The 14,214-nt window shown below is 41.5% G+C and overlaps 1 protein-coding gene across 1 annotated transcript in view; it reads left to right on the forward strand.

The window, feature by feature from the left end:
- Nucleotides 1-1,105: 1,105 nt before the first annotated feature.
- ELL2 (elongation factor for RNA polymerase II 2) overlaps nucleotides 1,106-14,214 on the forward strand; it is a 94,078-nt gene continuing 80,969 nt past the window's right edge. Inside the window, exon 1 of the mRNA XM_007942544.1 lies at nucleotides 1,106-1,252. Coding sequence (XP_007940735.1) covers nucleotides 1,106-1,252 — 147 coding nt within the window. The remainder of the gene's footprint in view (nucleotides 1,253-14,214) is intronic.

The raw sequence follows: 14,214 nt of genomic DNA on the forward strand, positions 1-14,214 counted from the left end.
TTTTTCTATATTTGTGTCAAATAAACTGGACAGGACTCAAACAGATCTGGAGAATGGAGAAGTGTATTTCTTTTAATTTAGATCAAGGCCAGTTCTAATCCTCTACAGTTCTTTGAATGGAGATACCACTTCAACCAGGAGTGACTTTTACCACACACACAAAAAAAGGCATAACTCTGACCCTACGGCGAGTTTTGAAGGTATGGCTGGTAAAGACCTTGAAGTTCACAACCAGGCATGGCTGGGAAAGACCTTGAAGTTCAATTCTCTATAATGCTATGTCCACCAAACCAAAAACTTTAGGGATGGCTTGATACTTAAGATGTCTACAAAATATAACCCAACTTCTAAAGCCTAAGGTCGACTCACTAATTCAAGTGCAGAGGTAAACGACACAAAACTGAATTTTAAGGAGTGGCTCTCCAGTAACTCCGCCTACTGTCTTCTCCCTCACACACACACACACACACACATACACATACACACCCCAAGCGCCATCATCTCTTACGTAGCCGTCAGGGGACAAAGTCCTTACTTGGTCACTGTCATCTTCTCAGATTGGGCTAGGGGGTCCTCTTCTCCTTGGACCACCAGCGCAGGAAGCAAACTACTCTTCAAAACTATCACCCGAGAGTTCCGATTCCAGATAACCAGTCCAGGTAACCTGAATAGCCAGTTAGCAGGGGATCCCCAAGTCTGCTTGGCCATTCGCGGCCGGCAAGCCCAGAAGACCATGCGTGACGTCAGATGTGATTAAGTTGGCGCGTCACCTCGACGTCAGCCTTTCTCTTCTCGGACGTCCCGTCCCAGGAGCAAAACTCCGGCGACTTTGGGCCCTGCCCCCGTGAGAGCGGAGAACGGCCAATGAGAGCGGTTCTGAGGGGATCAGGGCCAATGAGGAGATCTCGGGGCGGGGCGCGGGGCCAGAGGGTGGGGCGGGTGGCGGCGGTGGCAGCCTGAGGTCTGGCTGCGCGCAGTATATGACTGTACGTCAGCAGCGGGATGGCCGTAGCTGTGGCGGCGGCTGCAGAAGCCCAAGCAGCCGCGGCCGCAGTGGAAGCTACAGCCAGAGCGGCGTCGGCAGCGGCACCCCGGGGACTTTAAGATGGCGGCAGGGGGGGCAGCGGGCCTGAGGGAGGAGAAACGCTACGGGCTGTCGTGCGGACGGCTGGGGCAGGACAACATCACTGTACTGCATGTGAAGCTCACCGAGACGGCGATCCGAGCGCTTGAGACCTACCAGAGCCACAAGGTGAGCGGACCCGCCGGGCTTGGGGAGGGCGAGGGCGCCTTTCGCCACCCGCCGCGCCTAACTCAGACCAATGAACCCAGTGCGGGGCTGACTGGGGCTGAAGAGCCGTGGCTCATCGCCGCTGCCGTCAGCTCCCGCGGCGGCGGAGCTGGGTAGGGCCGGGCAGGGTCTCTGACGCCGCGGTCCTGGCCCGGCCGGGCGCCGGAGCGTTGGAAGGCGGGCGGACGGGCGGCCCCTGGCGGCGGGGCCGAGGCAGCCGCAGCCCTGGCTCTGCTGCGCCGCCGCAGCGGGACTTTCCGACGGCGCCCCCGGGTTTCCTGCTTGTTCTTCCCAAGGAAGGAGAGATGCGCTGGGGAAACAAGTGAGATAACCACGCTGCCAGCGGCGGCGGTGAGGGTCGCGCACAGCGTACCGGTTACCAACCTGGGAGCGACCGCGGTCACAAGCTGTTCGCATATTTGGGTAACACTTAGGTACCATGGGCCCTCAGAAACCCGGACATAGGCGCTCCGCGCAGGGGGGAACACTTGTATACTCAGGAACTTGGGAAGACATACGCTCCGCTTATGGAGCGGGGCCACACTGTGTGCCCTTAAAGATCCGGACACAAGATTTCTTGTGTGGAGGGAGGAAGACACTTTGTAATAGCGAGGACTTGGGAACACTGGCGCTTCTCGTTCCTGGAGAAGCACGGCGTCCGGGGAACACTCACCAACCTACGGTACCGAAGAGATACCCGAGGACCTTAATACACCCAGGGCTTATCTAGGAACAAGAGTACTTGGGCGAGAGACTTGCACACCCTCCCCTTACCGGAAAGTGGAGCGGAGCCGCGTCTCCGGCTCACTCGCCAACCAACACATAGACGCGAGGTGAGGGCATACACTGCACCCGGGCAAAGACTCGCGGATATTCTGTCACCCCAACTTCTGGACCCGTGGACACGCACGCACCTCGAGTGCAGTTCACATAGATACACATATGCTGCAACTGGAGAACAGAGCCAAGAACACATTTTCAGGTTGAAATAAAAGTGGGAGGAAGGAAGAGGCACAGAAGACACGGAAAACTGTTTATGGACATTCAGTGCTATGTGCCTAGGAGCAAGACGGGAGTGGATACACTGCATAAGAGAGGGGAATGCCATATGGAAGACTGTAACATTTCACGCCGAGAGGAGAGACAACTAGAGGGAGATAGAACCCACAGGGCATCCTGACAAATAGCCTAGTGCATACCAAGCAAACAAACTTCAACTGGTCTTATAGGAGAGGGGCAGAGGGACATCCAAACACAGGCTCACCTAGTTATTCAGATAAATGTAGTGAAAAGAATTAACATCTGTTGAGCTCCCACTAGTGCCTGGTACTTTAAATACATACAAAAGCAGGACCACAGGATTGGTGTGAACTCTGGTTCATGGGGAGCTTGTGAACCTGAGAGAATTCATATTCACAGAAACCTTCACATAAGTGAGCACACAGGGAGAGACACACTTGTACATGAACCCATGTAATAAGAGCCGAAGAAACTCCTAGAGGTGAACATGTTCTCAGGAGGGAATCAATCTCAGAGTTGATTGAACACATGGATGTACATGCCAAGGTGTATTTGTGTACCCACCAGAGAAGCATATGGTGAAAAATATTCACAGACTGTGAGGGGGGGTGCATGCACAGAGAGAAAGATACTTTCGTATACACACAAAAAAAAAATCCTGGGAAGAACCTTATATGTGGTCAGTGTACACCCAGCCATAACGATGCAAGGGAATACAAGAAATACAAAACTGGATGTGTTCGTAGCTACTTCTACATAGGTATATGGGCAGAGAAGAGACCAGCTCCAGCATAAGTGGGAGGCCCATCTGAGGGAAGCCAGATAGGCAGAGGAACAGAGGCAGATACCGGAGAAAAACAACTGAGCCCTACAAAATTGAGTGATAAGCTTGCCTATTCAAAGAGGAGAATGTGGGAAGGAATGACAGTGGGAGGAAAGTAGGTTAGGGGATGTAAAGAGAAAAAAACACACAGAGTCTGGAAGAGGAAGAAGCCAGGAGAAGAGGCTAACCCGTAGTCACCAACAGATCCAGATTGCAGAGAAAGACTGGTACACAGAGGGTGGGAGCAACAGGCAAACTATGCAGTTTATTACTATAAGGTAGACAAACACTGTACACCTGATGGGAAAGGGGTAGGATAAGGAGGCCCACACAAGGAACGGGGATGATGGTCCCCAGGGAGCAATAATGGGCCAGAGAGGCCACCAGTGCCCACGGATCTGCACGGTCACTGAGGGCTGACCAAGGGAGAGCTGTTTGTTTTCCTATCTTTATGTGTGGCTTTCATGTCTATCTCCTCCATCCTAGTGTTTGCATGTTTGGAATTAAAGTCATGTTCCTTTAACTCTAAAAGCCCCTATGTTTATGCACTAGTGTCTTCTAGGAGGTGGGAGATCAAATATTCTTTAAAAAAATTTAATTTTGCAATGAAAGCTACTGAAATCAGTAGGTTTCTCTGCTCCAGACTACTTCTACTGCCTATTAATATTCTTGCTTTTTCCATCTCTGTGAATGCAAATTAATGGGTCTGGTTAATCTATCCAGAAGTAAAGGGAAAAAGAAGACTGTTTTGAGTCCCTCCACCTTTCTGAGTATGAGCCCAGGTAGACTGAGTGAGTCATAGGATTCTTTTTCTCCTGAAAAGCTGGTGGTGTGGAGGGGGGAGGGGGAGAAAATATGCTGACTTGGCCTTTGCAACTGGACACTGCCTTGTTCCTGATTTAACTAGCTCCTATCCCAAGGCCTGAGCAGTATACACTGTTTCCTCAGTCACAGAAATATTTTTTAAGAGGCTAGGAAAAGTAGGAATTGGGGTAAGACTGCCAACTCTGGTGGGATGAAATATGGGAACAGACTAAAGAGATAGAAACAAGGACATTTCAGGTTGATAGAGCAAAATTCTTAGGAGTGTTCAGCAAAGCCTCCCACAAATGCATCCCCAGTGCCCATCCTCCTCAGGCCAGACCAGGGCTCCTCCATGAGCACTATAACAGTTGCCAGCAGTAAGCATCTGGCTGAGTTTTTATCCTCCAGTGGAAAGATGCTTGTTTGATCTTTATTTCCTTTCATCATTATCAGAAATAGGGCTCATGACTTTGAATTGTAACTATTTTGAAATGTATCAAATATCTGCATTCATTGGTCAGTTGGGAGGAAGTTTATGGTGGTCAAATCTATTCTCTGTACCTGTGTAGGGAGGTGCTTGATGTTTGACAATAAGGTGCATTGGCCTCTGCTAGGTGATGACTATTACTGTTGTTGTTGTTATTATGTGCTGTCGAGTCAAACCCGACTCATAGCGACCCCTCCATGGGTTTCCGAGGCTATACCACTATGGAAGTAGATTGCCCAACCTTCCTTCCGAGGAGTGGCTCGTGGGTTTGAACCTCTAGGCTTCTGGTTAGCAGTCAAATAAATGCCTTAGGCACTATGCCACCAGAGCTCCTAGGCGCTATTACTACTCCTCCTCAAATGGCTTTTAGAGGGCCAGAAATTCAACAGATTAATTTCCTAAATTAAGCATCAGAGGGTTTTTTTTTGTCTTTTTGTTTAAAATTCTAAATTAATCCACTTGACCTACAGCTTTAGGAAAGTGAATTTAGGAATTTTAGAAATTTATGGTTTAGACGGGGTAGAGAAGTTCTTTAGATATAATTGAGTAAATAAATTATTAGTGTTCATGGAAACAAGATTTTAAATAAAAATTCTGAGATCTTGGTTTTCTCAAATTAAAATTCCTCCCTGTTTTGAATGATAAACAAACTTAATTGAACTTCATTATTCAAGTTTTCTATATTTAGGGAAGAGAGGAAGAATGCTATCTTAGGAAACCTCCTAGACAGGGATGAAAGGGACATTTTAAATATCCAGGAATGAGTTACAGTTGGAGTAAATATCTTCTAAAAGATGTTTTCTACTTGGGTTGAATATAGAAGTAGTTTCAAATTGATTATATATAAAATAAGTGTTTCTTGATTTGTGGAATAAATTTAGGCATGTTAATACAGGTATCTAGGATCTATGGCACAGCTGGTTTTTTATCTGTATATATAGATTCTTTTGAATGATGGGACTAGTTACTAAATAAAAAGATCAGAAATTGCAACTTTATAATCATTCTAAATCATTGTCTGTAATTGTGTGGTCTATATAAGGTCTACATGTCTTAAATGAACATATATTACTATAATTACATATTTCTACTAAATGTATCCTAAAATTATATTTAAAATTAAAATCTCAGATTCTAAAATACTATATTTTAGCTAATTCTCTCAGTAATGTAGCTGGCTTTAAATGAATTTAAGTAATTCATTTGTAGTAACAAAAATCTTATTGAGATATTGTTTTCAGATTCTATCATTAGTAAGACTGTCATTTAGTTTTTAAAGAAATGTTTACTCAGAGTTTCAAAGGTGGTGACACAAATATTACCATGTTTATCCAACTGCACTTACTTCTCACTTATTGGCTGTCTTGTTATCTGACATCTCACATTCACAACAATAGTAAAAAATCTATTAGACTGTTTTGCGCATTAATGACATATATCTGGCATTAACAAATGCTGAGGTTCTAGGCAAGAGTAACTGTCTGTGATAGTTAAGGTTATGTGTCAACTCAGCTGGGCCTTTATTCTCAGTGGTTTGGCAGTAACATAATGATGTAATTTGGCAGTTATGGAATAATGTAATTTGGCATTTGTGGAATGATGTAGTCATTCTGTATTTTGTGATCTGATGTGGTCATCCTCTATATTCACATAATGCCAATTTTTGTCTAACGACCTGGTCATTAGAACCTAACCATGCCAATAAGTGAGGAGTTGGTGTACTATATAAAATGTCTTTGTATAGCTGTGTTTGGAGCAGGACTGTTCATTCTCTATCCATGAAGATCAGAAAGTGAATGCATTAAGTAAGATTCTGTTAATACATTCTCTTATCAACTCTAATTATTAATTTGAAATAAATTTTTCAACCTTGATCAGTGTCTTCCAGGAAAATGACAGTGTTTTGAAAATTCATACTAACATGTATTTAATTTTGCTCAAGGAACTAATTCTTTATGTTACCAGATACTGTTAAGTACAATCAAAGCAGAAGTTGTATTTAAGTCTCCAAAGTTACTGTCCTTTATAATAACCCCTTTAATGTGTTACTTTGTCTTCACTGCCCCCACAAGTCATGTGGCAGGAGATTTCCTTGCATTAGCCTTGCTCCCTACTAGGTGAAATTTTTAACATTAGATTATGGTTTTAAGAGGCAAGGAAAAGACTCACACACTGCTTTTTCTTTTATCTTCCCTTTCCTGCCTGCCACCTAACAATTGTATGTGGTGACCATTTTCAATAATCTGCCTTAATAATAACAAAGATCAGGTTCTCCTTAAGGCACCTTGAGCATCCAGACCTACCAACACAAAGCTGCTACAACCATTCAGTGGGCACTGAGGACATGTTTATTAAGTAAAACAATAAAGTTTGTGTTAACACATGCCTTTTATTGTACTTTAAAAATATAGTCAGGTTTAATTTAAATAAGTTAATCTTACTGACTTTGAACTTAGACCCACATTCAGTGTGAACTTGATCTTAAAATGCTTTTTAGTAAGTAAAGTTTGTGCCCCTTGGTGCTATATGTGTGTTTGGAAAGTTTATTCAAAGGATCAGGTGCTCAAAGCAAAGGAGGGTGCTCCTCCCAGTGAAAAGCAGTATCCAGATTGCCTAAAAAGATAGACAGGGAACCTTGGCACCAGAATTAGGAAGAGAAACAAAGAACATATGTGAAGGATTGGAACATGTTCAAGAACAGAATTTAAAAGGAAAGGGGCGTAGAATTCTTGGAATGATTTACAGGAAAGCTTACCGAGGACAATCACCAGCTCCAGCCTTTCTATTTGCTCCGTTTACTCTTGTGAAAAAATGAGGAAGCTGTGCTCATAGCACTTATTGGGTAATTTGTGATAAAGCCAGCAAAGGAAGGAAAATGAGAATTTCAGCTGAACTGAAGCTGGATCACTTTTAAGTTTGTGATGACTCTTTTCTCTGCCACAAAGAGATTCAGGAGCCCTGCGTAGGAGTCCAGCCCACATATTTCCCAGTTTTGACCAAATGTATTTAGAGTGTTTGAGAAGATGTCCCTAAAATGTGATGAGCTAAGTTTTAGAAAAAAGAAACATTGTCCATATGGCATTCAGAAAAGTATGTATATAACCTCACGTTTGACTGCCCTGCATTCCTTAGCTCCATATAGCATTTCTCATGACTTATGCAAAAATCTAGAAAGTCAAGTCTGGAATGGAATATAATAAATTAAAGCCTGTGTCTCTACAGCTAAATTGAAGCTGACAAATGTGGCATAATTCAGTCAGATTTACCAGGAAACAATGCTTTCCCTGTCTTTCTCTTCCTTTCTTTTCTCTTTTCCCTTCCCTTCTCTCTCTTTCTCTATCTAGTTATCTATCTATAGTGTCTGTTGTGGCATTATGGCTCTTGCAAGCCATGTTCAGTCTTCAGGAAGAACTGGTTTAATGGCATCCACTAATACTTTGCCAACAAATGCCAAACCTAGCTTTTTTTGTGTCTGCAGTTTAATATGCAATGTAAGAAGAGAGTCACTACCTTGTTAATTAGGCTATAAGCTTCTTAAAGATTTATGAATCAAATTAACACCTTAAATTGTACTCTGTAGTCAGGGCATTTGGCTACTAGTTTCACAGTAACTAGATTATAAGATGGTTAACACAAATTTCTTTTCTTATTGGGATCCTATCTGTTGTTAATCTAAAGAAGATTCTTGGGCCTTGAGGGATTTTAGCAGATAGAGAGTAGATGGGAGAACACATCTCTGGCAGAGGGACTGCCATGAGCAAGGAAAGGACAGTGGTAGTAAAACTAGGGCAGACTCTAAGAAATGCAAGGAAAATCCTGTTCCACTTAACCTGGAATACAGGAAGAGAATACAGTCATATATTTAACAGAGGAAAGGCAAATTGGAGCAGTTTGATTACCTTACTAAGAAGTTTGGGTCTTACTCTGTCAACATTGGGGAGAAGAGTAGAAACTTAAAGTGATAATGTGATTTGAACTATGCTTTAGGATTATTCTGGCATCAGTGGAAGAAATGCATGGTCTAGGCTTGAGGTAATTGCTGTCTGAACTAGGATGCTGGAGAGAGACATCAAAAACACTTGGGAGAGTCCATGGAAGTAGGGAGATAAAAATGATGACTGCCATTTTGGTGAATATTTACTCAATCTTTTGTCTGATAATCAAGAAACTTAGGGTTAATTAGATGTGTTACAATTGAGAAGTGTGTTTGGTTGACTAAGGCTAGACTACAACAGTGCTATATTGAATAAATGCCTTATATAAACACTTTCATTTGAGTGAAAATTTGGATGATTGTGGATGTTTTGCAGCAAGTTGAAATTGTTGTTGTCATTAGGAACTGACAAATTGTTTCTGACTCATGACAACCCTATGTACAACAGAATGAAGCATTGCCCCGTCCTGTGCCATCCTCATAATCATTGCTATGTTGAACCCATTGTTGCACCCACTGTTGTCAATCCGTCTTGTTGAGAGGCTTCCCCTTTTTCACTGACACTCTACTGAGCATGACGTTCTTCTCCAGGAACTGGTCCCTTGTCATAACATGTCCGAAGTATGTGAGACGAAGTCTCACCATCCTTACTTCTGAGGAGTTTTCTGGCTGTAATTTCTTCCAGGACAGATGTATTAATTCTCCTCGTAGTCCATGTTATATTCTATATTTTTTCCAGTATCATAATTCAGATGCATCAGTTCTTCTTTGGTGTTCTTTACTCATTGTCCAGCTTTTGCATGCATATGAGGTGATTGAAAATACCATGGCTTGGGTTAGGCATACCATAGTCCTCAAGATGGCATCTTTCCTTTTGGACACTTCAAAGAGGTTGTTTGCATCAGATTGCCCAATGCAATATGGTGTTTGATTTTGTTCTTTCTTTGGAACATTGTGGTTTGGCTGAAAATTTACAGAACAAATTAGTTTCCCATTGAACAATTTATACATATTTTGTTTATGACATCAGTTGCAATCTACTCAATGTAACAGCATTCTTCTCCTTTCCTCCCCGAGTTCCCCATTTCCATTCACCAATCTTTCCTTCCCCTTACTGCCTTCTTACTTTTGTTTTTGGGCAAATGCTGCCCTTTCAGTCTCCTATGGTTGATTGTTCTGAGGAGCATTTTTCTTGGGGGTGTTTATGTTCACTTCCAGGCCTGTCTTGTTTGACTGAAAGGTGATCTTTGAGAGTGGGTTCAGTTCCAGGTTTGAAGGGTGTTTAGAGGCCATAGTGTCCAGGTTTCCACTAGTCTCTATCAGACCAATAAATCTGGTCTTTTCTATGATTTTGAATTTTGTTCTATGTTTTTTCCTCCTATTCTGTCTAGGGCCTTCTATTGTGATCCCTGTCAGAGCAGTCAGTAGTGGTAGCTTGACACCATCTAGTTCTTCTAGTCTCAGTCTAGTAGAGGCTGTGTTTCTTGTGGTCCATTAGCCCTTTGGACTAATTGTTTCTTTGAGTGTTTGATTTTCTTCACTCTTTTTTGCTCTAGATGGGAAGAGACCAATAGTTATACCTTAGATGACTGCTCACAAGCTTTTACAACCAAAGTAGGATGTAGAACATTGTCTTTATGGACTCTGTGTCAGTTGATCTCGATGTCCCCCAAACTATGGTCCTAAGCCTTTAAGCCCCGTGACTCAGTCCCTCAAGGTGTTTGGTTGTGGCTAAGAAATTTAAATGACTTTGCCCTCTTTATACACTACTGTATACCTGGATATATTTCCAGCACATGCAATTATGTATGTGGAAATATCCTCTGCCACATCTATATATGCTCTCACCCAGAGAATCATTCAGGAAGCTAAAGAAAGATAAATAGAAACCTATATATGCTTATGGTTATACTGCCATCCTCCATCCCAAACCTGTTCAGCTTACATATCTATGTATCCATCATATCCATTCATAAATTATTTACCTATTTTTTTATTACTGTTACCACAGAATTGTGTATGTAATAAGATGTAATCCTGTTGCCTTTTACTCTTGCGTACCTGTCAGCATCTTCCATTGCCTTGGTCATGTTGTGCTGACCTCCTCCTTATTGCGTACAGGCAGTCCTCATTTACTAATGAGATCTGTTCCTAACTGTATCTTTAAGAATTTGTAGGTCAGTTGAACAAGTGCATATGGTTCTTATTTAACCTTACAGTGGCAACGGGTTTATGTTTTTAGTGCAAGAAAAGGCTCCAAGGCTTTTCAGTGATTTAAAAGCTGGTCGTGCAGCAAAGAAGAATGAGGAAAACAAAAGACACATGGAAAAAATTAGTCCAAGGGACTAATAGACCATGTGATCCTCAAACTATATGACCATGAGACCAGAAGAACTAAGTAGTGCCTGGCTACCAATGTCAATTACTCAGAAAAGGATCAGTGCGGGAGATCCTGGATAGAGTGGGAGAACAATGTGGAACAAAACTCTGAATTGTAAAAAAAACATTTACTGATCTGATGCAGCCTGGTGAGACCGCTGAGACTGAGGCCTTTAGTTACCCTTCAAGTCTGGAACTGAACTCACTCCTGTGGCTTTCAAGCCAAACAGTAGGCAGGCATATGGGCTGGATATTTACATCAGATAAATACACACCTTGGAGCAATCAATCGTGGGAGAACAGAAGGGCAGTGTTTGCACAGGGAGGTAGTTGGGGGGCAGAGGGGCAGGAGTACATGGGAGGGAAGGACACAGGGAAGAGGTAACTACAGGGGGGAAGTGGAAAGAGACCTGTTAAATTGTGAGGAATTGCAGTCAATGTCGTGAAACAAAATATGTATGGAATGCTACATGTAAAATGAATTTGCTCTATAAACTTTCACCTAGATCAGAAGAAAAACTTAAAAAAAAAAAAAAACACATTGTTTTAAAGCATACCATATCATTCATATTTGATCCCCTATAATTGTATTATCTTTTTTAATTGACTTGCTTTTTGGGGAAAAAAAAAAAAGGTACAATGAGTCAAGGTCAAGTTTTTGCAGTTTACCTTAGTTTAAACAGCATTTGGATGAAAAAGTAACATACCTTAAGACATTTTCTTATAATGGTGTTGACTTTTAGAACTTACTGTTTCTGGTACCTATCTCATTAAATGTCGTGGTCAGATAAAAATAAGTGATAGAGTTCTAGCTGTCTCCTCCTGTTGCGTTTTTTAAAACATTCACTATGTTTAGCATAGTAATGTCTTATCTAAAATTGAGATTAAAATCAGTAAAGCATTTGATGTTTAAGTATTTTTGTAGGTTGTTAAATATCTTGAAGTTTTTCAGTAAGAACTTAGTTTTTCACGACAACTTAGTTTATCTGGTTCAGTTAAGCACTCACTATATTTCATAGATGAAAGTATATAGTTTTTTTCAATGACAAATGGTAACACAAATATTTATATATTTTACTTTATTACAGTCCTTAATAGTAAAGCACTAACATTTCTTTAGTTTTTATTGAATCAGATACTGGGACTTTGGAAATTGTCATGATTCTATGGCATTCATTTTCTTTGGAAAATGCCAGGACTGAGTAGGCATTTACTTGACTGCACATGCAATTATGTATGTAGAAATATTATGTATGTGGAAATATTATGTATGTGGAAATATCAGAAGGCTGACAGTTCAAACCCATCAGCCACTCCTCGGAAGGAGATGGGGCAGTCTACTTCCGTAGTGATACTGCCTCGGAAACCCAAGGAGGGGTCACTATGAGTCGGGTCGGACTCGACGGCACATAACAACAACAAATGTTCAGCAATAAGGGAGTAATCTATTAGCGAGGAAAGAGGGCTGGATTTGAGGTCCAGCTCTGACAATTACTAGCTCTATAATCCTGGGCAGTGCACTCTACCTCTTGAACCTCGTTATTTATTCTTCCCCTGAAGTGGGGGATAATGGTGCCTTCCTACCACCCAGGATTGATTTTGGAGACTCACTTGAGGCAGCTGATATAAAAATGCTCTGTACATTACAAAATTATGTAAATAAAAAGTATCATTTTTAAAATCAATACATAAAATAAAGCTATAAGTAGATCAAAATTCAGAGCATTAGGCAAAAATCTTATAGAGTCAAAATTACTCTTGTAGTTGATATAGAGCACAGTACATACTGCTTTATCTTTACAACTCTGAATAATGTGTAATGTGTATAGTAGTATACTATATATAATAAAAAGAATGTATTCAAAGTTATTTTACAGTATTTTAGCTGAGTACAACATAAATAAATACTGGTAAGTTAAATATTCTTAAGACTCATGTATTATAACAACTAGGAATAAGATAACCTTTGAATAAATACACACTAGAGCTCTGGTGGTGTAGTGCCTAAGGCATTTGACTGCTAATCAGAAGGCTGGCAGTTCAAATCCACCAGCCACTCCTTGGAAGGACGATTGGGCAATCTACTTCTGTAAGAGATTCTGCCTCAGAAACCCACGGAGAGGTTGCTGTGAGTCGAATCAACTCGATGGCAGTGAGTTTGGTTTTCTGTTCCTTTTTGGTATAGTAAAACAGTAGACTCTGACATCTGGAAAAACAGCTAATAGTAGGTAACTTTAAGTAGGCATAGTTCATGGTTAGCGAAATGATGACCACAGTGTTTTGTTTGGCAAGAAATAGGTTTAACTTCTTTTTTTTTATTTGAATCCTTTCAGCTGGGCATTCATTCTCTAAGTACTCAGCTTTTCCTATTGTCTTACTAAGGCCTATTCCTATATTTACCTGCCTTGGGTCCTTGAAAACATTGCATTTTTGGCTCTTGGTTTAGTGAAAGGAATGTCTAGATGAAGAAATTAATCTTGTCTTTGGATGTTAAGTAGGCAGTGCATATGGATTGTCAAAACAATTTTTGGAAAGTTATGCCATGTTGAAGAAACAGGTTGTTGTTGTTGTTCTTAGGAGCTGTTGAGTCAGTTCCAACACACAGCTACCCTATGTACACAATCATTGCTATACTTGAGCCCATTGTTGCAGCCACTGTGTCTATCCATCTTGTTTAGAGTCTAACTCTTTTTTTATTTTTCTCCTACCCTCTACTTTACCAAGCATTGTGTTTTTCAGAGACTGTTGTTGTTGTGTGCCACTGAATCAGACCTGACTTATAGCGACCCCTTCTTGGGTTTCTGAGGCGGTATCACTACAAAAGTAGATTGCCCAACCTTCCTTCCAAGGAGTAGCTGATGGGTTTGAACCACCAACCTTCTGGTTAGCAGTCAAGTGCCTTAGGCACTACGCTACCCGAGCTCCTCCTTCAGAGACTAATCCCTCCTGATAACATGTCCAATGTATGTGAAACAAAGTCTCACCATCCTTGCTTCTCTAACTGTACATCTTCCAAAACAGATTTGATTTTTCTTCTGGCAGTCCATGATATATCCAGTATTCTACACCAGTAGCATAATTCAAAGGCATCAATTCTTTGGTCTTCCTTATTCATTGTCTAGCTTTTGCATGCATATGAGATAATTGAAAATGCCATGGCTTGGATCATACATGTTAGTCTTCAAAGTGACATCATCGCTTTTAAAGACTTTAAAGAGGTCCTTTATAGCAGATTTGCCCAAAACAATTCATTGTTCTCTTGACTGCTTCTTCCATGGATGTTGATTGTGAAACCAAGTAAAATGAAATCCTTGAGAACGTCAAGTCTTTTCTCCATTAATCACATTGCTTATTGATCCAGTTGTGAGGATTTTTGTTTTCTTGATGTTGTTGTTGTTAAGTGCCGTCGAGTTGGCCCCGACTCATAGCGACCCCTCCTTGGGTTTCCGAGGCAGTATCACTACGGAAGTAGGATT

This window comes from Orycteropus afer, unplaced genomic scaffold (assembly GCF_000298275.1).
Source record: "Orycteropus afer afer isolate SDZICR_OR568_19922 unplaced genomic scaffold, OryAfe1.0 scaffold00093, whole genome shotgun sequence".
Classification (NCBI taxonomy): Eukaryota; Metazoa; Chordata; class Mammalia; order Tubulidentata; family Orycteropodidae; genus Orycteropus; species Orycteropus afer.